General features: G+C 38.1%; 1 protein-coding gene across 1 annotated transcript in view; it reads left to right on the forward strand.

The window, feature by feature from the left end:
• The window catches only part of rras2 (RAS related 2), a 51,403-nt gene that overhangs the window by 22,112 nt on the left and 4,714 nt on the right, over window positions 1-24,577 (forward strand). Inside the window, exons 2-5 of the mRNA XM_066647580.1 lie at window positions 13,680-13,767; window positions 15,873-15,975; window positions 20,325-20,433; window positions 23,506-23,624. Of these exons, the coding sequence (XP_066503677.1) occupies window positions 13,680-13,767; window positions 15,873-15,975; window positions 20,325-20,433; window positions 23,506-23,624 (419 nt within the window). The remainder of the gene's footprint in view (window positions 1-13,679; window positions 13,768-15,872; window positions 15,976-20,324; window positions 20,434-23,505; window positions 23,625-24,577) is intronic.

Genomic DNA, 24,577 nt, shown 5'->3' on the forward strand with positions numbered 1-24,577 from the left:
AACGAGTATATGAATGGTCAAATATTCTATTCAAGACCTGCCTAAAAAAGTCCTAATTTGAATTAAGAAAATAAAATTGTGTGTACAAGAAAGTAAAAAAAAACACTCTCCCAGTATACTCTCTCATTCACGGCTGACTGAATTAGATGATCCTGTTTCCAACACTGGCCTAGTGTGGTGTGTTTCCTCAGTCTCTCCCTGGAGGTTTACATCTTCATTAGGCTCTCCATGAAGCCAGCAGCTGCGTCATGAGAGTATTGCAACTAATGACCACGTGTCCTGTGCTGTGTTAGCCTCCCTGTAGTGGTGTGGTGTTTTTTTTTTTCCCTTCTTGGTGGTAAGTGATCTCATGCCTTAGCTCATGATCTGCCTGGAAGGGTTGAGTGATAGCTTGTAAGCGCAGACAATGATGCCAAAGCACCTCCTTCTCACAGCACACTCATCTCCATGTGCTGAAAACAATATTCATTATTTCAAAAGAGCTGTATCTGGAATCATACCCTCCTTTTCCAAAAAGCAGCACCTCCACATGGGTGTAGGTTCTTATGACATTGATTGAACCCTGTAACCCCTTTATATTAGCTGCATAACAGGAACCTGAGATATGAGACTGTGGAAGGCTGTTAATACTCTCACTCACAGCAAGGACAGTGGAACATATTAACCCTAGCTATGCTCTCTTCCTCAAAAATTGTCCCACTTTAGTTCTTTTAACTCTTTTAATACACAGCCACTATTCCAACTACTTGTTCCAATTCTATAGAAAGTCGCTCCTGCGTTTCCCAACTCCACTTTTCCTTTGGGAATCCCTGCTGTCATCTTGAAAGGTGTCCTGATTTTCTGGAGAGCTGAGGGTGTTGCTGTTGTGTCTATAGAAACTGAACTATGGGCAGTGTGTTTTGTCTTTTTTAAAGTACCACATTCTGACTATTCCTTCAAGTGGACACCTTGTGTTGCATTTGTCTGATGAATGTAACTGAGGGTGTGTAATTCGGGTTCAGAACTGGAACACAGCCCACAGGGCTGATGTGACCTGGCTGAGCAGTGATTGCCTGGCTGTAATTAAAGTAGCTACACTTGGACCAGAGCCTGTGATGTGATTTGACTCAGAGATGCACACCTGTCATCTAAATACAGACTCACACTAAAAACACACACACAGATACACACAGTATCACTCAGAAAACAGCCATCTGGAATCTCTGCGGGGCTCCAGAGAAATCCATGGTCCGACTTTACTCAAAGCAATGACGTGTCCGAAAATCAAATCTCAATATATCATTTATCAGACTGAAGATGAGTTTGATGTTTGAAGCTTGCCTGTCTAGTGCATCATACAGTACCAGACATTACATCACAATGTTGTTCATTGCTTGAAGGAGCAGTCGGTCATTTTCTCTAATGAGCCTACCTACATGAAACAGTAGGAAGTGTACTAGCCTGACTCTTAAAGGCCTGGAATTGTGCATCAAATTTTGCAGTAAAATTAAACATGGCTGTCTTTTGATAATTCATAATGTGAGTTGCAGTTTTATGGGGGGTGGAATAATGAAACACGTTCATAAATATTGTTTGCTATTTCTTGGTGGTAAACGTAACTATTTGCACCTTTTAAAGCAGCCGAAGATTATGCAGTGGTCTAATCAAGTTTCAGATAGGCACATGCGAATTAGAAAGTTGCAGCTGTTGGCAGAATTTTTTTTTTTTGGGGGGGAAATAACAGAATTTTCCAGCGTTTAATCTGTATTTCCTCATTAGTGAAGTTCAAGCTCCCTTGATTTTAATGCCAAGCTCCCTGAATCTCTAAAGGGATTTAGGGATATGCAACTGAGGCAATTAACTTGTGTAGAGCCCTGTATATGTGAGACTGTATGAGTAGTTAATTTAATCCAAAGAAGCTTATAGAAAATTTCTGATTTTTATTTATTTATTTTTTTTCCCGTTGCATCCCTGATGGTAGGATGCTTGCCTGGGTTAACTGCAGTCTTCAGAAGGAAGGTGTACAAAGGAATACACAATTAGCTATGTTAGTTTTACATCTTTTATGCACCCTTTTTTAAAAATGAATGACCGGCCTCTAATAATTGTATTTACATTTACTTTAGCATTTATTACATTTGGCTAATGCTGTTAGCAGATTAAACCTGTAAACATGCTACTGTCGTGGGCAATTTGCAATGTTTATATGTTGCCTAGGGACTCTTATTGGTGCATGATGTTCTTATACAAACAGGAAATTGAACTGTAGTAAACAGTAACAACATTACACCAACCACAATGACCAGTCATAAGTGTTTCTGTTCGAAGAGCTGTGAATCATCTGCCTGTCGTAAGAATTCCTAATGTGACAATATATTGAAATATACAAAGTCAATGACAGCTGGTTACTAATGACTTTACAGCTGCAAAAAAAAGTCTTATTGTAAGTGATTGTTTCCAGATTTGGTTCACTGGTTTCATACAATGTAGCCTCTATAGAGAGTAGAACTGAAAGATATAACAGTCATGCAATTGCAAAATTCAAAAGGGGACATGTACCACAAGGATCCAACAAGACAGTAGCATTGTCCCCCGGTCTAAACATAATCTTGTTTTGCATAACCTTATTGCATGTATGGCAAATTAATAATGTTTTATTTTATTTATTTATTTATTTATTAAATTGTATTGCCATCTCTAGTCCATGTTTTTTTTTTTTTTTTTGGTTGTTGTTGTTTTTTTTTTTGTTTTTTTTTACACAGTCAATAAAAATTACACAAAGAAAAATATTGTTCACCACCTTTTTTCAGTGCTGCTAATGCTCCATCACTGGACTGCCACATGCGCCAGAGGTGTGTGATACGCGGACTGTGCTGTCATGAGACTCCCACACCTGCTTCTCCATGGATGCATCACTGGGGATCATCTGAAGACAGGGTTAGACTTAAACTGCCAGTCCACTCTAAAGCCCACTGGTGTTTTTTTGTTTTCTCTGACGATCCCCCTGATATACTCAGAAATGTTTATCATCATAACCATAACGTATCGTTACATTGCCCACCCCTCCTGAGATCTGATAAGGCTGATGTTAAGTAGGCCTCAGCTGACAAGATGTGTGTAAGTGACGTTAAGCTCCACCTGTGGAGTAGCAGAGCTGCGCTTCTGGTGAGGAAGTGGGCGTGTGATGGAGCAAGTGTGTGGGCTTGGTTGCACGCCCACACATATCCTTGTATAGTCTGCCTCCGAGTGTGTGCTTTGAGCCAGGCTTGTGAACACAGAGCTCCCTTTATTGCTCGGTTCACAGCTGAAGGCCTCACTATCTGTGCTGCAGTAAACCTTGCTGCTTGCTGTTGTTCTCCCTGGTTTAAACCAGTCCTCTCTGACCCACTTTTGTCAGCACAAACAGTGCTTTACTGTACAAAGGTAGGAACCTGTTGAGTAGTTGGATGAAGGGCTAGATGTCTCTCCCTCTCCCCCTCATCACTTGGCCCCATTCTAGCCATTGAGAGTGGAATTCTGCACTTATAGTGGTTTTCTCCAAGGCTTAGTGGAAGTTTGAAAAGAAGTGGTGGCTGGCTTCTCTTGTCTTGGAAGAATCCTGAGCTGGCTTCAGTCTCAGTTTCACGGTGTCATTTGATAGCTAACAGGTGGAAGTGGCAATGGATACAATTGAGAATTAGTTGAAGGTAAAGAAATATATGCACAATCTGCAGTGTTTGAATTTGAAAATGAATGCCAAACATTATTTTTTTATAAATATTAATCACTAGAGCTGGGGGATATGGTCAAAATTATCATCACAATACTTTATTTCTATATTGATCAATCTCAATATTTAACATGATATAAAAGTATGTGACACTAGGGCTGTGCCATATTGTATCACCTGCAGTAATATCAAAACATTCTTTCCAAAAATATTTAAAAAAATGATATAGTGATAATCGTGGTATTCTCACTTTACATAATGACATCATGTAGTTACACATAATACCATATGCATTCATTATGCGAGTCATTTAGGCACAGTGACAGGCACATTTGAAAATTTGCTTCAAAGAATCAAAAAATTTGCTCCAAAGAAAAGTGACTTCAGTCGTGTGGAGGTGGTTTGGAAATAAAATATCTATATTCTCTATTTATTATTTTACAATATCAGAACCTTGGTTAGTTACAGTTGTTTACAAAATAAGCAAATGCTTACACATTTATTTGTTGTTCTTTCTGCATGTTTGAAATTGTTAGGTTTGTATGAAAATATAATGTTATATATAATAATTTAAATAAGAAATTAAATATATTATTAATTGAATATAATTAATAGTAACAGCATTTATTTTGATTCAATAGCGTTTTCTGGAAATTAATAAAAGTATTTTTCAGTGTTTTTTTTATATTATCAACAATATCGTTATCATCAAAATACCTGTTTTCTGTCTTGTGTCATGAAAGCATTACTTGTTTACCTTCTCTCTTTCATATGGTCTCATACATTCATTTATGGTACTTTTCCACTAGCACAGCTTCCCCATGAAATGGAGTTGGTGATATGGCAAATCTGCATCCCTAACGGGAACTGCAGGCTTTGAAAACCACAACAATGTTATTGGTAAAATTAGACGCTGTTTATTTGTGTATTCAGGTGTTGTTTTTGTTTTTGAACTGTACATGGATCTACACCCAAGTTCTTACAGATCAGTTTTTTGTGTTGCACGTTCAGCTTTCGCTGGAGATTTTCATTGGCCACCGACCCAAGGAGTGTTTTAACCTCTTTTAAATCACTTTGGGGTAATGTTACGAGCTGCCGCTGAGAGTTAGATAAAAAAATGTGAAAGCTGCTGTAACTACAGAGATTTTACAAGGGTTTACACGTCACGATTTAGTCCCTACTCTGCTTGGTTGGAACAATAAGCAAGCAGGAACTAAAAAAGTACCTGGATCCAAGGACCAGGTACCAGATCTGGCCAGTGGAAAATGAAAAGTGCTGAGCTGAGCTGAGTCGTGTAGGTTCTATGCCATCAGATTCATTAAAAGAATCTGATAGTGTGGTGCATGATTAATTTGATCTACCTTTGTCCACAAATCATAATCATGCAAGAGTATGAACCTGTTAAATGGATAGATGAAGAGATGAATAGCTCTCCTTCTCCACCATTGCTCATCATGATGCCATTGCCAAAATTACATGAACTTGGCAGTTACTGACCTCCACATGTGGTTCAACAAACAGTGGTAGATGGTATCATGTGATGCAGTCCTAGTAAATTTTTGTAATTTGTAATGACAAAGTAAATGGAAATAAATTTGGGTAAAAAAAACACTAATTATTTAATGTTTAAAAATAATGAACAATAACTATTTTAGTTCTACAATAAAACCCAAAGCTTGCTGTTATGCTTCCTGATTCAAGCCAGTCTCTTCTGAAACACTTTTGTTTGCACAAACAGTCCTTGGCTAAACAAATGTATGAACCTGTTGAATGAATGGATGGAGATGAAGAGTTAGCTGAAAAGCTTGAAGAGATGATGGAAGTCAAAATGAGAGAAGTGTGAGAGTGGTGGGAGGCTGGGTGGTATGGGAATTGCTCCTGTGTGACATCATTGCTGCCAGAATGCTGCTCTGCTGGCTGACTGCCATGTGGTGTAGGTGGAGCTTCCTTCCTTTGGACTGAACTGGAGTGGCGTGAAGTAGACTGGAGTGAAAGGGTGGGAGGTGGCCTGTCTGCCCCCCAGCCGGCTGGGGTGGGCCTTTTCCTCTTCCAGAAGGCCTCTCATATCACTCTTCAGAGCTGCTGAGTGTTACACAACCATGCTGACACAGAAATTCTAGCTAATACTCTTTAATGGGAACTCTGACTCTTAAGACATGTAAACCACAATGTGATGTGTATATGGTTACTATTCTCAAAAGAAACTTTGTGTATAAAACACAATACAGATGTTTTTATGATTTGTTAAAATGTCAAACAGTTGATAAAAGTTCTCAGTAAACATTTAGAAAGAATTTTTTAAGCCGTTCACCATCTACTTGTAAATAGTATTGTGGATAGGTTTAGGGAACTTGGGGAAACATGTTTCCATGTACAGCAAGCTGGAAATGACTGTTGAATGTGCATGACCTTTGAGCCCACTTGTACATTGTGGGATCTGGAGTCATTTGGAAAATTCTTGTCAGTTAAGAGAGTTTACTTCTGCATCAAGAATATGCAATCTGAAGCTATTGCACAAGGTAAAACACCTTCAGTTTTATTCAGAAATGCTACTGGTTTCTCTGGGCCAAAGCTCATCTTCCATGAGCTGAAAGACAGTGGAATAGTGCTGTGATCAAATAGCACATACTGTGGTTTGGTTTTGGGTAAAAACTTACATCAAACTCTTAGTGTGAAAGGGACTGTCCAAACTTTTATCTGTGAAAGTTGCAAACGCCAACATCTGTCAGGGTGCATGAGTGCCAGCGGATATATAGGTCTATTTTAGGATTTTGGAGAGGCGTATGCTGCCATCAAGGTGACATCTTTCTTTCTATTGTCCATGGTTATTTCAGCAAGACAATGCAAGGCCTTATTCAATATCCAGTACAGGAACATGGCTTTTTGAAGAGATGGACTGACCAGTGGTGACCATAGACTGTTGAGCAGCTTAACAATTTGTATCCTTAGTTCGCAGACAATTTAGAAGTGTTTTTAAAACAAAAGGGGACATAACACAGTGGTAAACAAGTCTCTGTCCCTCCTAATTTATTAATTTATTTATTTATTAAATATTAAAAATGTAAAAAAAATACATTTACAGAATGCTATAAATATACTGTAATATGGAATAATTGCATTCAATAAATGTTTAAGGGAAGCACAGATTTCTGGACATGCCGTTTGTGTTTTTGTTTTTAAATTATGCATGTTATTAAGTCAGCATTGAATATTATGTGGTGAGCACCATTTATTTTCTGAATTCAGAGACTGCGCCTATAATAATTCACCATGTATTATTACGAGATCCTCAGACGCTATTTCATGAGCACGGTATCAACACACATCAAGTAATTGCCGGATATGATTTGATGAGCAACATATATTAATGAGTGAGCACTAGATATTATCAATGTGTGAACTGTGAGGCTGCCTCTATTTTCTTTAAGCACCAGATACCATCAAGAAATGACCAGATTCTTTTTGTGCTTAGTTAATAATATGTTGGGCTCAAGGTCTGGTACATATATGGGTGTACATGATTTATACATCATATTTAATAGTATTGGGCATGTACACCATGTTAAGTCAGGCTTTCATTAATTGGTACAATGTGGTACACAGAGCTTTTATGGGCTTCTTTATGAACCAAGTGTCTCAAACTGAAGAAAACACAAAACAGCGCCCTGTGACTTAGTAAAGCGTTCAAAAGAGAGCAAAGGACGGAGCATTGATTTGGAGTGAGGCTGGCTTTGGCACATTTGTAACGAAGCTCCATTTCAGGGTGAAGATAAACAACAGTTGAATGCAGCAGGGTGAATAGCTGATCTATTCATAAAGGGGAGAGTTGTGGTTTGCACTCTGTGCAAAAGAGTTGTTTCTCGGAACTCTGTGTGTGTGCACGTCTGTGCATATGTGTGTGTGTGTGTTTGAGAGAGACATTCTGGAGAATTGTACGTCAAGCAGGAATCAGCCAAAAGGGATGGACCCCCACTGCTGCTAGTTAATTATTAGTACATGACTGGTCAATGGCAACAAAAACAGTAATCGAAGAGAGGGGAATACTGGCAGCCACTGGGCTGGTGGTGTGTACAGATGGCATGTCATTTTTCCTTTGGTTTGTTTCCCTGTGTTTGAGTCTTTCTCAGAGTCACCACAATATGATGTGAATTTATCCTTAATAAAAGCTACGTCACAAAGCTGCAAGCTTCATGGGTGTAGTACATTTCTTATTAAAGTAAATTCCAAGCTACAACCTGTTAAACTAAGACATTAAATGAGCAAGAATTATCAAATTTGTTATAATTTATTTGTACTTTTTGTTCTCTGAATTCCAAAAACAGGAAGTGAAGAACAACCCTGTTTTGTAGCCCAGGATTAAGCCAATATGTCCTCCATATGGGGCTGACCATGATTTCAAATAGTTTATTGCCTACATCTTTTACATCTAAGCCACTAGATTTCAGTAAAATGGCCATTTCATAACATGAATAATATTCGTGGGAGAAAATTGACAGCTCCTTTTAAGATTAAAACAGCATGTTGCCCATATTGGGAGTGAACATGTGTAATTGCAGCTAGTCAGTGTTATGAAAATAGCTAAAGATCAGTGTCCAAAGTTGTTGATGTATTTGCTGCATCACTGTTTAGGATTCGCTAAGTGCATTTGATCCCGAGGGGGTGAGTGATTTAACTGGCCACAGGCAAATAGTGCAGACACCAGGAGGCGTCCTGTCCTGAAGAATGAGTCATGTTATCTTACGGAATTGTCACAGTTACTCACCAACATGATGTGTTACACAGTTCAGCGTGGTTGCTATGGTATTTCAGGTGGTTGCATAGTTTTTCCAGATGGTTGCTAAGGTGCTGCTATGAATTTCCTTGGTGCTTGCTATGCTGTCCTAGTAGATTCCATGGAGCAACCAAGATGTTGCTAAGTTGGAGCTTTGCTCAGAATTTCGTGGTATATTGTATTACCATGGGGACTGTGTGGGGGTGCATAGTCGAGCCTTAAAGCCTTAAATCTGTGAGCACAAAGTCAGGTGAAGGGATTTCTGAGTGTTTGTGCTGTGCAGTTTAGCCCAGCACACCCCGACAGTGCACACCAACACGGGTGTTGATTAAAAAACAGTTTCTTGGAGAGCAAATTTCAGTGACTGGTTTTCGAGGATGAGAAGTTTGAAAATAAACTAATATGGTTCTACACTGCTTTAGAAGCAGAGCTGGCCAGCTAAAAGGCACTTGGTTTAGCACACCACAGCACACAATTTTTCCAGTGAACTGAAGCTCAAAACTCTGCAGTTTTATCTACGTACAAACACTCAATTCAGGAGAATATGCCGACTGTGTATCAAAATTGTTGAGAATGGGCTTAGTTTTGCTAACATGTGAACTAAAATTGTGAACTGAAGAGCAACGAGAAACTAGGAAAGCCTAGTTTTGTTGGATTGCCATTAGCCATTTTGTCATTGTCCCAGAGGTGTTTTTGGCAATAAAAAAAACAAAACAGGAATTACCCAAAATACATACCCTTGTCATTGGAAGGTCTGGAGAAGCTTTGGTGCTTCATATCAATGTCTTTGTTTACATGTGGTTTTATTATGTGATTGTGTTGTACGGAAAATACAGAGGGCAGAAGTTTTGTTCACCGGCATCAGTGGCTTTCTTGTTCATTTTATTTAAAAATAAATACTAGATGATCTCACGCATGAGCTAATCTTTCAGCATTAGGAGTCAATCAGTAAGTGAAAATGCCTCTTCTAGGCCGGCCCTGTACGCAGTCCGGCAAAAAGAGAGGGGAGACATGGCCCTGCAGGTGGCAGGGAAGATGTAGACTATAACGTTCTGCCAATTCTCACTTGGCAGAGAGAACTGGGGATGTGATATAACCACATTGTGCACTATACAAAACATTTTCAGCTCCTTCTCTAGAAGTCAGCTCACAGGACTGCTCACGCTGCTAGACAAGTGACCAAAAATTCAGACATGTTGGTTTCATTTGGCGGGTGTCGCTCTCCTCTCAGTGCTTTTCCTCTCAGTGCAGGTCAGACGTCAGCAGATCTAAAATTCAGAGAGATTCAGAAATTCAGCTGGCTCTCAGTGTATGCCTGGTTTTAAAACAACACTAGGTAAGATCAGCTATATTTATTTCTGAGATCTTTTTACAGCTTTGTCCTGAAATTGCGCTCCCTCCTCCATAATTTCCATAGTGCAGTTTCTGCAGTGCCGAGCCTGGAGTAGGAAATTAAGAGGGTGTATTCTCCAAATTACAAGTCACTGGAACTTCACTATGACTTTGAAGCTGTAAATACTACCTAGCATTGCTTTAATGTCCTGACATTGAAGACAAAACCCGGTGGTGGTTATTATAACAGTAGGTGATATTCTTCTAGATTGTTAGCTGCAGGTAGGTTCTCTCACAATACAATTACACTAGTGAACAGACTGCATATGCAGCAATGCTGATGAATTATTGAACACTGGCAAGTGAACGTGACAGGGGCTTACACGTGCTGCATACAGAGAAGCTGCATGAGAGTGTTTTCCAGACAGAAAGACCATGTTGGAGGGAAATGTTGCGAGATTCACACCTCTCTCAATTTGACCGCTCTGATGTGACGAGACATTGTGCATTGTTCATTCTGAAAGCTACGCAAGTAATACAAACTAATCCATTTAGACTGACACTAGGGAAGTGTTACTTCTCTGTCAGAACCACCTCTCATAATTCTTTAAAAACATAAGAAATGTAAAGGCAAATTTAGAGCAAAGCCAAAAAAAAAAAAACCAACAACAACTATAGCCCTGTTCAGATAGGATTAATTTTTTGTGGGGAGCCGGGGTAATGTCATTTTACCACAGGAAGTCAGTAACATTTTATGGTGAATAAGAAATCTTGATGAAAATAACAGAAATGGGAGTGGCTACTCGATTATGCTTTGCTGTCACACAGTGGATCAGACACAGCAGAGCTACTAGAGTGTTTAGAACTACTGTTCTGAGAACAGCCCTCCCACCAAAAATATCCAGCACTCAATGATAGCATCTTCTAGTCCTTCAAAATAGATAATAGGCGAGATGATTTTAAAACCTGTACTAATTCTGTACACAGTTATTATAACTGATATCATAAACCATTTAATGTTAAATTAGAGTAGGACACGTTCGTAAAATGTATGGAGGCTGCTATTGTGCCCAAAACTTACCGAAAATGACCCGAAATTTCTCACCAGTTTGAGCGTGTTGTTAAATGTCTGCGCTTACCCTCGTACTTGAAGTGCATATTTAATCACTCCATGCCTCCCACGTGAAACTCGCTTTCCTCATGATGTGATGGAATGTTCCCCCACCTGTGATTTTGAACTGGGTTAATATGACCCGAGGTTATTTTAATTCCTCTTTTTACAGTAGTTTAAAGTTAGGCTTAGGAGTCTTTCCTGAAATGGGAGCGCACACTCCAAGAAAATGACTTTGATGAGCATTTCTATTCAGACAGGATTAAAACTACTGATATACTCCAGTAAAATTATTTTACCCCATGTCTACAGGTAAAACTAATCTCATCTAGATAGGGCTTATGACTATCTTCTATTGATTTAACATATCCAGTCATGGTTCAATGAAAAAGGTGCTAGAAATTGGTATTTTTAGGAAGCAGTTTTAATTCACATAAAAGAAAATAAACCTAGACATTCTCACCCCTGGTGGTAGGGTGGCCCTTACCCTCTCATGGCACAATGCAAGCCAATGTAGACATCAAACAACTGGCAGTTAGTGTTCTCCTCCAAGCCTGTTGAGCCCCAGTGACACTGATTGCATTTACATGCACTTAATAATTTGGTAACTGCACATAATCAGATTTGTAAGTAATCTGATCGTGCTTACATGCACTTGGGTAATCAGATAATGGGAAATGTCTTGAGTTTACATGAGTCCAGCAGTAATCTGATTTCTGCTTTGCAACAGCCAATAAAATCACAGAAATATGTGAAATAAACTTCCTGCTGAGACTTTTTGTAAACATGGACCCACTTTAACTGCAAATATGCATCTTTTTTTTTTTTTTATTTATTTTTTTTTTTATTTCTAATATTACGCAGGGCTACCCTTCTACCAGCTTTCTCTACACTGCTACTGAGACAGAGACAAGCTTTTTTTAAATGAGCATCTGTTCTTAGATGCAGCATGTTTCTCTGTTACAGACAGAGACCTGAGCTGTTGGACATGTGTTCTTGTTAAGGACCGGAGGTTACATTTGTATGCATGCGCAAACGTATAGCAAATCGCTCATTGTGTAAGAAGTAGGCTAGTTTCACATGTCTCATAAAGTATGTGCTAGTTGTTTTCAAATGTTAGTCATCTTGTGGCATATCTAACAAGTGAGCCATGGACACAAGGAAATGCAGGAAATAGTGGGAATGTTAAGGACAAAATAAAAGCAAAGACAAAAATCTAATTTCAGTTTATTTAGAAGTTTCAATAACAATTATATTATCAATATTTCAGTATACGTTATTTACAGTATCTGTCACTGACTGACTGTCGTCCATTACAGAATTCTACCCAGTTCCCTGCCCTCAATTTTAAAGTTACTTTAAAAATAATAATATTGTTTCCTCTTTGTTCTTGGCAGTTTTTCAGTGGCTTTTATGTTGTTTATAAATATCAGTATTATATCATACAGACTGAAATTTTGAAATATATATATATATATATATATATATTTATATATAAGTAAAATGTTTCAGCTAAAATACAGAAACCCTGATGACCCCATTTGTAGCACCAGTGTCAGTTTGGGTTTGTAAATAGGTAGGTGTCTGTGCACTTGTGTATGTCCTTTAGACATAGGAATTTGCTTTATACATAGAGTTAACCTATTGCTACATTAGCTACCTGTCCCTAGGGGAGAGAAGCCTACAAAAATGTGTGGGAAATTTAAAAAAAAAAATATGTGCTAATCCCCTAGAAGTGTCCCACTTGTGTTTGAATTGTCAGAATTTTTTTTTTCTTCCCAGAAGCACAGATGACAAAGCATTTATAGTAGATGGGTTGGCCACAGGTGATCTTTGTTGCTAATCTGTTAACATGAACACACTGTTTGCAGCGTAAACACGAGAGCTTGCATCCACTTTGGTTTCTTTTAAAAGAGCAAAGATTAAAATAGGCCATCTGTTGACTCTGTTATTAACGTAAGCCTAGTGATGCAGAGGTCACAGAGTGACAGAAACAACCGGATTTGTGTTTGGGCCCACAATTCAAGTCACTCCCTGTCATATCCAAGAAAAGATATGAACTAGTTGTTTAAATATTATTTTATGGCATTTGGCAGATGCCCTTACTCAGATAATCTTACAATTTTGAATCAAGTTAAAGATGTAGGCGAACATAGCATATGGTGTTTTGCCCAAGAACGCTTGGTGAAATGTGGTGTACTTGCCCAAGCTGAGAAATAGTCTGCTGTGTGGAAGCCAGTGAGGTTACCCACTATACAAACCACTGGCTGCGATTGCTTTTTTTTTTTTTTTTTTTTGTTTTTTGTTTTGTTTTGTTCTTACAGGGTGCTAGTCCATCAAATAGCCTCACATTTATCAGAGTTTTTGTTTCCAAATTTGATAGAACAGGTTCAAGTTATCTCCTAAACTGAGGTCAGCCAAGTGCGGATTGTTCAACCTGTTAGACACATTAGTTTTCTGGCATTCATTTTTGTGATCAATTACTGGCTGTAAAATTAGTGAAGGAAATTTTAAGGACATTCTTTCACAACATATTATTTTTGAAAAGTAAAATGGTATCACATTATTGTCAAATGAAGAAATATGCTTGTGAATATCTAAATAAAAATGTTCTTAATGTTTACGTAAACCAAATTAAAATGTTTTGGAAAAAAGTAATAATTTTGTAATATTATTTCAGTGATCTCAAAATCAGAAATATTAGATGTATTTTTGCCATGTACTGAACCGTTTCTGTGACTCATCCCTTTTAACAATTGTGTTTTCTCATTCTCTAGTCATACTTCGTCACGGATTATGACCCCACCATTGAAGACTCATACACCAAGCAGTGTGTGATTGACGAAAGGCCTGCGCGGCTGGACAGTGAGTCTGATCTGATCTGCATGTTTGAAACACATCTGTGGGATTACATCAGATCATTTCAACCTACATTTTTAATTCATTAATTAAATAACTTTTATCTTTTTTGTAATTGTTGTAATGGAGAGGATTTAGAAATGTATGGGGATGGATGTTATTATGAATTATGTGATCTGTTTACATGAGGGAACAGATTCTTATAGTACACTCATTTTTATACACTCACTAAAGGCATAAACAGTGTTAATGTACCTTTTAAATGTACAGCAGTGGTTTTAAAGTCCTGTTGTGTTCCCTAAAGGTAAATTACATTTTCTTTTCCAGAAGAAGTGAGTATTTGTAAGATTTCATTTAATTTTTTTCCCCTTTTATTTCACATGTGGTAAACTGCCAAGAAATGTTTGATGTTTTGCTCTGTTATTAGGCTAATGTAACAGTTCTGTTACATTCTAGTTTAGCTGAGATTAATCATCTTGTTGCATGAAACACCTTATATTTTTTCCCTTACACACAAACCCTAAGGGAATTAATTAAGGGAATTGCACAAAATCCCACAAATGTTTTGCATTAAAAGTTTTCTTGTGAACTCATCCTGTGGGAAATGACAGTTTAGACATTTTATGCAATGCTTAAGGAATATTCCGTATTTAATTGAGTATGATTTTTCACATAAAAGACTAATAAATCATTTTTACAACCATGAAATGAAAAATGAATATATTAAATTAGTTTGTTTTTGTAAAGAGAAGGATCAGAATGCTTTATGGGCCCTGAATGCACCAGTTTGCACCAATGCATTGGTGCCCTACCTTGGGATGGCCATGTTTAAATAGGTTTACTACAGGACCTCTGATGCCTCAAGGCCAGACATTTCCAGTGTTATTGTTGTTTGATAAAGTGAAGAAAATAATTGCTTTTTAACAGAAAAACTTACGTACATTTTTTTTTTTATGCAACACAGTTTGAGATTTAGTGAAAAAAATGCATCAGTCAACATCTCACCTTAATCCATATATAAAAGGCAGTGAATATAAGATAGATTTTGAGTGTTTTCATGTTAAAATAATGAGAATATATTTGTTGCAGTGGGTCCAGCACATAGAACACAGGCTTGGCTCCATGAGCATCCTCTGCTTTAAATTTGATGAAGGATTGATAGGGAGATATAGGTTTTAGGTTGTAACCTAAAACCTATGCAACTGAGTACGATACATAAGTAAAATTTTGAAAGATTTGATATTTCCTGATCATTTTCAATTTCACCTACATATGTGTTTAGTTTTTGTTTAGCAAAGGATTCTACCTTTTCTTTCAGATCCATTTATCTGTTTATATTAACTATTAATTCCTTTTTTTGTATTTAATTTCATTTTGTTTTCAGTTTGGTTCACACCACCGAACATTTGCACTTTATCATTTTGTTTTGTACAAAGAGCAGATCAAAAAGTGAAGAACAGAGCCGTCAGTTCCTCTGCCGTTAGATGCTGAAAGTTCCACTGTGGTTCTTGACTTTACTCATGCTTTAAGTGTTTTTCACTGCAACTCTAAAATACTCTTCAGTCATCATTTTAACAAAGTAACACTGCTTTTGCTTAAGTGTGGATTTAGAATGCTCCACACTCATTCTCATAAAACACAAATACTATGTTTTCAATAGTTTTCAATTCTTGTTCATACGCTGTCAGAAAAATCGTCACTGTGGTGGTACCTTTTTTTTGTTACTGTGGTGGAACCCTCCAAGGGTACATTTCAGCACCCCTGAGTACTTACGGAATGGAACTGTACCATTTTCTAGAATTTTGGTGTTTAAATTGTGTTAAATTCATACACCTTATGTTCTATAATTAAATCTTACAAATATTCACCTCTCCTTCTGAAGAAGAGAATGTAATGTACCTTTAGAGAACAAAACTGGACTTTAAAACCACTGTTGTACCTTTTTAAAGATACATTTATGGTGTTCCTTTATGAACAATAATGTACCTCTGATGTACCCACTTTTTTTCACGTGTTCAACTGAAGCATAGATACGGTTTACTATAGTTAGCCTACAGCAAAAGCAGAAGTTAAATCTCTAGTGTTTTTCTCTTTCTCTCTGTCTCTGTCAGTTCTGGACACGGCTGGCCAGGAAGAATTCGGTGCTATGAGAGAACAATACATGAGAACTGGGGAGGGCTTCCTACTCGTCTTCTCTGTCACAGACCGGGGAAGGTGAGCAAAACTCCTCCTCTCTCTCTCGTTTTTTATCATTCTCTCTCTCTCTCTTTTTTATTTGCTCAAATTTTCTCCCTTTTTTTCTCACTCTCACTTTCGTTCTCTCTCACTCCCCTCCCCCTCTTATTAGTAGGGTTCTTGTGACTTTCAGTTTGACTTGTTTACCCAAGTCGTGCGAGGCTGTTGTCTCGCACACAAAAACTGTTTAATTATTAGTTGGTTTCCAGGTTTTACGTCTACCTCCCACTCATCTTACGCTAAGACAAGATTTGAAGTGAACATTTCTTAATCTAATCTTTAAATCTTTTATTTCTCATTGTGCAAGCACGGTTATTCAAACGATTCTTAGACAGTTGTACTTGTTTTCAGTGATTTATATGTACAGGAAGTCTCTTAATCCTTTGACAGAATTTGGCGTGTTAATAATACCCAACATTATATTTTAAACTATCTAAAATAGTTTGAGTAATCTTAAAATATTATTAGAATACTATCTTTTACTGTGCGAATTTCAGTTTGTGTGTGATGTATGCTTTTGAGCACCCTTTGGTGTGTGTGTGTGTGTGTGTGTGTGTGTGTGCCCATCCACCCCCACCCCCCTGGGTCCTTTCTAGCCGGTGTTTATGCTGTAAACAGTCTTTCCTTCCTCCGTTTACATTACCCTTCTCTCAGCACACCGCCTGAGACTTGCTCATGGTGGCACGTCCTGGAGAGTGACATTTTAAACCTCGCCTCTCCCTTCCAACTGTCAGCACTGGAATCAGCAGGGACTTGAGGAAAAGTGCCATCAAATCCACAGTTGTACATTTCACTGCAAAAATGCTATTTAGCTGTTTATTGAAAAGATCCAAAACCTAATCAATATATCTATATAAAAATATCTATAAATCTATAAAATTATTATTTCTAGAGAATATTGCTAGTTTAAGTGGTTTTATGTGGTTTATGTGTATTATTTCAGTGCCAGATTGCTTTGCTTGTTTCTAGCATTATTTCAGATAAGTCAAATTATCTGCCAATGAATTAAAATACTTTAACCAAATAAAATGACATGACATAAGCAGAATATTATATAGAAATATGCTGAATAATGTTCTCTTAATGAAAATTGTTGCATATAAAAATATACGTGCAAGTTAAATCCTTTCACGTGTATTTGTTTACTTAACATTTTTATTAGGTTTTTCAAATATTTATAGTGCTAAATGATTGGTAAGTAAAAAACCCCACAATAATAATAGTGTAGTATATAATAAAATTAGCAGTGTAATTTGAAAATTGCACACTTTCAAACTTTGATATCAATAAGAAAATTCTAGAAACACATACATCCCAATTCTGTTGCTTTCAAAGCAAATCTTGGCACCTTTCAAGAGAGAACGTTTTGAGGTGGGGAAAAACACATTTAATGTAAGTTAAAGGGGAATTCCACTAAATTTGCAAAAAATCATCTCATGCAAAGAGATGTGTTTGATGTGAAACGTATGATTCTGGAAATACTGGCCAGGTTAGAAGTGTTAAGAGGCCACATTTTTAGAGCTTAATGCCTCTAAACAGAGGCCCACTTCCTCTGGTCACATTTTACTTTTCATGCCGCCACTAATTCAAATCAGGTCTCCACTTTGTTTGGAAATGTTGTGTGTTTTTGTTTAGTTTGAACAATCCACCATAGAACTCACTGTGTTATTTTCACACATCACTCTCCAATGAAAAACCTGTATCTCTGTTTTTGTCAATTTTTAGTTTACAATATTATTTAAACACAGCAGCTGTCCTTCACATTGGGTAATAATTTCCTGATGAATGGACCAATAGAATTGCTTCAAAATGACTTTATACAGTGACTTCCCTTGAAAGTTTGTTCATTCATTCATTCATAGTCTGTAACCGTTTATCCAGTTCAGGGTCGCGATGGGTCCGGAGCCTACCCATAATCACTAGGTGCAAGGTGGGAACACACCTTGGAAGGGGGCGACAGTTTTTCGTAGGGTGACACACACTCACACCTTCACTCAAACATTCAACACCTAAGGACACAAGGACACAGTCAGCAATCCACCTACCAATGTTTGTTTTTGGACCGTGGGAGGATACCGGAGCACCTTGAAAGTTAAGGTATTTTTCTTCTCCGGTAAAGCTGCTATTTTGTAGATGTATGTTCTTCATTGGACAGTAACAATACCCACTATTAATAACCCAAATCTCTATTTCAACATCCTGCATAAGATAGTGTTTCTGCCACTAGCACAGCATCATAGTAGCTCAGCACACTTGGAGGAGCACACTAATTGCCCAGTTCTGTTATGTATTCTGTGTCTGAATTCATTAGCATCATGTTGAGTGTTGGATGGAGATGGAGGGCCATCCGTATTACTCAGTAAAAAAGCAAGTCAGTTGTGCACTCTTAAGCCCCTTTCACACATGCACGGTAATCCAGACTTTTTCCTGAGCTTACCCAGAGGAGCTGGATGTGTGAATGCAGACACATGGAACGCTTATCCCGGGCTTTATCCTCCTTGCCCCCTAGTAAAAATTCAGGGTAAAGTCCTGGTGTGGCATGTGTAAATAGAACAGGTCGAAAGAACCACTTTGCAAAATCTCCAGACCTGATACTTCATAGTTTCTCTGGAGTTCATATGTGAAAATAGTTTTTAGACTCCAAGTTATGGAAGGTTATGTATCAAAATCGCCAAAGATCAAAATCACAATCTCTTCGAGTCAAGACTCAGGTCAGCCCGAGGCATTACTGTTGAATCAACAATGCACAAGGACACTGAAGCAGGACTGTTTTGCCATGACCTTTGTTCAGTGTAAAACGACACGACACTACAAACTCAAGAACAGAAAAAGAGTACAATAAATATAAATGCAAGGGACTAGACACAATACACAGGCAGGACAGAACAGACAGGTGCTCCAAAGAGCTCTTTGAGTGATGCCATAGAAGAATCATATTTTGATTCCATAAAGAACCAATTTTGCTAATAACTTTTAAATGGATAAAGTACCTTTGTTAAAGGAATGTTTTGTTTTACTTTAAAAGGTGCTTCACATCGACACAGCTCTTAAACAAGGTTCTTTATGGAACCAAAAGTGTTTCCAAGTTTATTTTTAAGAGTGTACGTGTGGCCAAATATACATACTCTGGCATGTAAGCTGTCAGCAGTTAGCGTATGACATGCATGAACTTGGGTAGTTACAGTTACAGCAGGAGGAACAGAGAACAGAGTTCTGCAGTGCACTTTAGAACATGGTGAGAATGGAAGGGGGTAGATGAGCTTTCTTCGCTCTGCAGGAAACACTCGCTTCTGTTTTATTTATTTATTTATTTTTGGCTCTGGAGCTGCTGGAGGGGTGATGATCTTTGCCGTCATGTCGTTCTGTGTGGAGAAGGCGTATAATGCCTCTGGAGGGAGAGACATCACTCTCAGCCAGGTGGTGATGGCTTGTCATTTCTGAAGCCCTGCATGCCCTGTCACTAGTGTCGTGTAAGAGCAGTGTTCTGAATTTGACCTGCGTATAGGCACACTCTGCTGCTGGTAGTTTAGAACAGGCTGTCCCTTGCTGTTTTCCTAAAAGAAATTCACCTTAAAACCTGACTTGAAGGCTGCACCTCACAAGGCCTGCACCTCTGCAGTCAGGCAAAGCTTCTGGTTGTGGTGTGTGATGATGTACCTGGAGACAGTATGTGCTGATGTAGACCATCACTGATGTGTAGTACTCCAGGTTGGTTGTGTTGTTGTAAGTAAAACAAGCCCTGAATAATGTGCTTAAAACCAATATTTATATTTATATATAATTTATAATATATATTTATATATTTATATTTCAAGTTATATTTTTTTTTAACTTTTTTTGTGATTTAATATCTCAGTTTACCCTTTGCATTGTGATAAAATTTCATGATGGATGGATAACCACTGGATAGGAGCACTCCAGATTTACTTGGAACACTGGCATCCATTACAAGTGAAGGATGTTTTTTCCATCTCCTGAGTGTTTGTTCCAACACCAACAATATACTGGTTAACTAGTCTATATTTGTTTCAGCAAAGTTGTAACATTATGAGAACTATGTGACCCCTTGCTATCTTGGGTGCTGGATAGTACTTGTGGGCTGAGAGAGATAGAGAGAGACGGACTGCAGCTGGAGGAATGGGCTTTATTCATGTGGTCACATGCTGCATTCCTCTGGGGTTCAGTGGGGACGGGGAACTCCCAAACACTGCCGGAAACACATCTGCCTATCCCCTTCTATTGTGTGTGTGTGTGTATGGGTGTGTATACTACTTATACATTCTTTTGAGTTTTATGCAATGATGACATCTTCATCCTATCTCCTACAGCTTCGAAGAAATCTACAAATTCCAAAGACAGATCCTGAGGGTGAAGGACCGGGATGAGTTTCCCATGATCCTGGTGGGCAACAAGGCTGATCTAGAGCTCCAGAGACAGGTGAGCCCACTTCAGCTTTCAGTTGTGTACAAAAGGTGGGATACCAAGTCTCAAATGATGCTTTGTTGGCTTTTTTGATGAAAATGAATTAGCACATCCTTATATTATTTCTAATTTATCTTTATATTATTTTAAAACAGCAGTCATTTTTTTTGTTAAACATGGCGACCCACTCTATGGAGTGTAAACAGATTAATTCGTGGTCTACAAAGCATTTAGGTTTTTCATCTGTTGTTGCATGTTTGCATATAATAATGATCATAAATACTGTTTGTTATTTTTTTTGTATTAACCATAAAGAAGTGAAACCTTTATAGTATCCATTAAATATTGACTTAAGTGTTATTTCCCTCAAAATAATTTACGCAAAGGAAAACATTCTAAATTAAACACTTGAAGGTTTTTGGGCAGTTCCCTTAATGAAATCCTTAAGGTCTGTTGTTCTTTGCTAAAGAAAATGTCAGAATTGCTACATTAGCCTCTAAGCTTCAGAGCTAAACTAAAGAAACAGACATCTTGTGGCACTTTTATTTGGCGCAAATAAACAGAAATCACCCAAATGCCAGGAATAGATCTGTCAAGATGGCCATTTTCCTCTGGTCAATATTTTGTTGCAGAAAGAATTGCAATAAACAATATTATTGTCATTTTAAGACCATTTATATGCTACTGATGTAATATTAACATAATAGCACAATACTGCTAGCATTATGCTATTACAAATAGTTACATTTATTCAGACATTGGAATTGGAATATAAAAAATGTTTAAATATCCTAAATAAAAAATAAAACACATATATAATAAAACCACTGTTTTTAAACCATAAAAAAGAACAGGGATCAGGACAGAGAGCGTGGCTAAAATACTAATAAGCACAATATTGTAAACACAATATTGGGTGATATTGACGTCAGCAGAAATTATTGAGGAAATGTCCATACATTGTACGATAATTCATTCATTCATTCATTCATTCATTCATTCATTGTCTGTAAGCGCTTATTCAGGCCAGGGTGGGTCCAGAGCCTACACATTCACTCACACCTATGGACATTTTGAGTTGCCAATCCACCTACCAACGTGTGTTTTTGACTGTGGGAGGGAACCCGAACCCCTGGAGGAACCCCTCACAGATACAGGGAGAACATACAAAAGTCTTCACAGTCAGACAGAGTGGGGCTCAAAGCCACAACCTCCAGGTCCCTGGAGCTGTGTGACAGCAACACTACTACCTGCAGCGCCACCATGCCGCCCCATAATGTAATTGTTGTGGAACCCGTCTGTTCACTCTGCAGTCCAAAATGTATTTTAGACATGATAGTGCTGAAGTCCATCATGTTTACTCAGGCACCTGTCAGCTGGGCTTTGGTTTTCTAGCCACAATTTAATTTATTTATTTAATTGTTTTGCGACCCCTAACCCGTGTTAAGGTCACCCACCTGCTTTCAAGAATCAGTTTCACATTGCAGAATCAGTTTCACTGTAAACAGTCAGATTTAAGGCAGTGTCTGTTTTGAGATGTGTTTTAAATGAAACATTTCAGATGTGATTTATAGCTCATTCTTTCCCAGCTTCAGTCTGTATCTTGTGTGGGTGTTTGCAGGAGCGATACACAATGAGCTTGGGTGCTTTAAACATTTCAAATGAATGGGGTGTTTACAGCTAGAAAATGTGTGGTTCAAGTGAACCGTTGTTCTGGGGGAGACCACAGAGACACACCTTTTTTCAGTCAGCAGCTCAGAAAATACGAGAACTATTTGCAGTCCAGCTCAAATTACCCTTCACATTGGGCCTGAATTATTAGAATAAAAAGCCCATTCTATTCTATTTCTATTAGAAGTTAAGAATGTCTTCTCCTCCCCCTGTCTATACTCATACTCTCGCTTATCTCCATGTGCTGTATGTATTATGTATGTGAGTATTTTCAGTAGCACGCAGACAGAATGAGAGAGATCTGAGGGTCACTGGGTGCAGTCTGTAGACACTCCTCACACTCTGCTGATGTCATGCTGCCACCTAGAGGAGAGCCGTAGAGGATTATAGGGAGTTAATTGCATTGATTGAGCCCATCTCAGGCTCGCTCTCTCTCTGTCTTGATTGGCTTTATTGAGCGCTCTGAAGGAAAGCCCTGTTTAAATTGATCTCTGCCAGTGAGCCCCCCGTGTAAATGTTTCTTATTTTAGACTTGAGTGTTTAAGCCTAGTGTCAGGATTATGAACCCTGCCTAGATGTAGTCGCGAGGGTGGTCCTCTTCTAAACAGCAAAGTCACACATATAAAGGTCTGATTCCTACTCAGTGAATATTCAAACAAAAGTGACAGCATAAAGAGCAGTTGTTTGCAGATTATGGCTAAAATATATATATATATATATATATATATATATATATATATATATATATATATATATATATATATATATATATATATATATACACACACACACTTTAAAATGGCCATAAGGTTTAGTTCTGACGTTCTTATGGGCAGCACTGCTGCATAGTGAATCGCTATTCTTAGCCTTTCTCAGTGGAGGATTTCATGCTGCTACAGCAGGCTGCTATGAGAGGGTCTCGTGGGAGAAGGGGAGGGGGTGGGGTTTGTTTCTTACCATTGCTGTGAATTACAGGACTCTTTTAAAGTGAAATTTTAAAAAGGGTTGGTCATGCAGTTCATTCTGTTTCATAATATTCTCAATTGGTTCATGCCTTAGTTGGGATGATATTCTTGTCTGCAAATGGAAGTGGAATTCTGATCATTCGGACCATTAGAGGGCAGTGGTATTACACACTTCTATACCCACCTGGATCAGATCTCTGAAGTCTACAGAACAGGGGGTACAACAGAATCAGGTTTCGTAACAAAGGACATTTCTCTGGAGAGCCAGTAGGTGGTGTCACTAATCCACATATATATATGTGTTATATGTAAACGGTGTCAGACATTGTTGTGTTGTGTATTGCTTTTTGCTGCATTCTAGTGCACTAATGTTTAACCCTGTGGAAAAATATACACTCAAATTTGTTACTCTGTGTGTGTGTGTGTGTGTGTGTGTGTGTGTGTGTCTCAGGTGACTCAGGAGGAGGGTCAGCAGCTGGCTCGGCAGCTCAAAGTCACGTACATGGAGGCATCCGCCAAGATCCGTATGAATGTAGACCAAGCTTTTCATGAACTAGTGAGAGTCATTAGGTGAGTTCAGAGGAAATGGGCCTTGAAACATTCACACAGATGTGTGATGGTGACTTCTGTAAGCACCAGAGATTTCTGTCTCTGCAGTTTACAGTCATACATGACATGTTCCTCTGCACAAAATCAAGGCTTGACAGTACAGAGGCACTTTGTAGTTCTCCAATTACAGACTGGGATCCTTTTGTTGCTGTGCATACTTTCCTCAGCCCCCTTTCTCCCTGCTCTCAATGCTCAGGACCACTACAGTAGGGAGGATTTTCCCTGTTAGGAGTGGGTGATGCACTTCCAGCTGTAAACGTGTCTCCACTGTGGATGTACTTATATCTTCTCTTTCCCTCTCCCCTCCATTTTTCACTAGTAACACCCTCGCACAGGTTATGCAGTGTAGGGGCATAGATTTATAGTCATTTCATGGACACTTACCTTTAACTTAACTGTACTTAACTTGTCTAAATCTTACCCTAAATTTAAAAAATGCTCCCCTTAAAATTTAACCATTTTTGTTGCGGGGTGCAGCTTGTATTCCCCACGAGGAGGATGAGTCCCACAATGTGAGTGTGTAAATAGATTTTGATCCTCGTAGTGAGAGGGAAACAAACCTGTTATAAGTACACAGACACACACAAAATTGCAAGAAGCAGATTATTTCTCTCGTTCTAGAATGTGGCAGCAAGACTAGCCAGCTTTTATTGTGGATCTTTGAAACCCTATTAAACTGGGTATATAAAAATATACTGAATACATCATTGGTAATTGCTTATTCCAGATTAATGTACATTTTAATAGTTGTACAAATACATTTTAAAGCATTTTGTGTGCGTGTGTCTAATGTATAACTGTAATTCAAAAATTAAATATTTTTTGTCATTTTCTGGTAAGTGTTATGTATAACACAATTATTTAAGACATAACTGTCATTTTATTCACAAAAAAAATTCATTTGTTTGAAAAAA

This window comes from Hoplias malabaricus, chromosome 16 (genome assembly GCF_029633855.1).
Source record: "Hoplias malabaricus isolate fHopMal1 chromosome 16, fHopMal1.hap1, whole genome shotgun sequence".
Classification (NCBI taxonomy): Eukaryota; Metazoa; Chordata; class Actinopteri; order Characiformes; family Erythrinidae; genus Hoplias; species Hoplias malabaricus.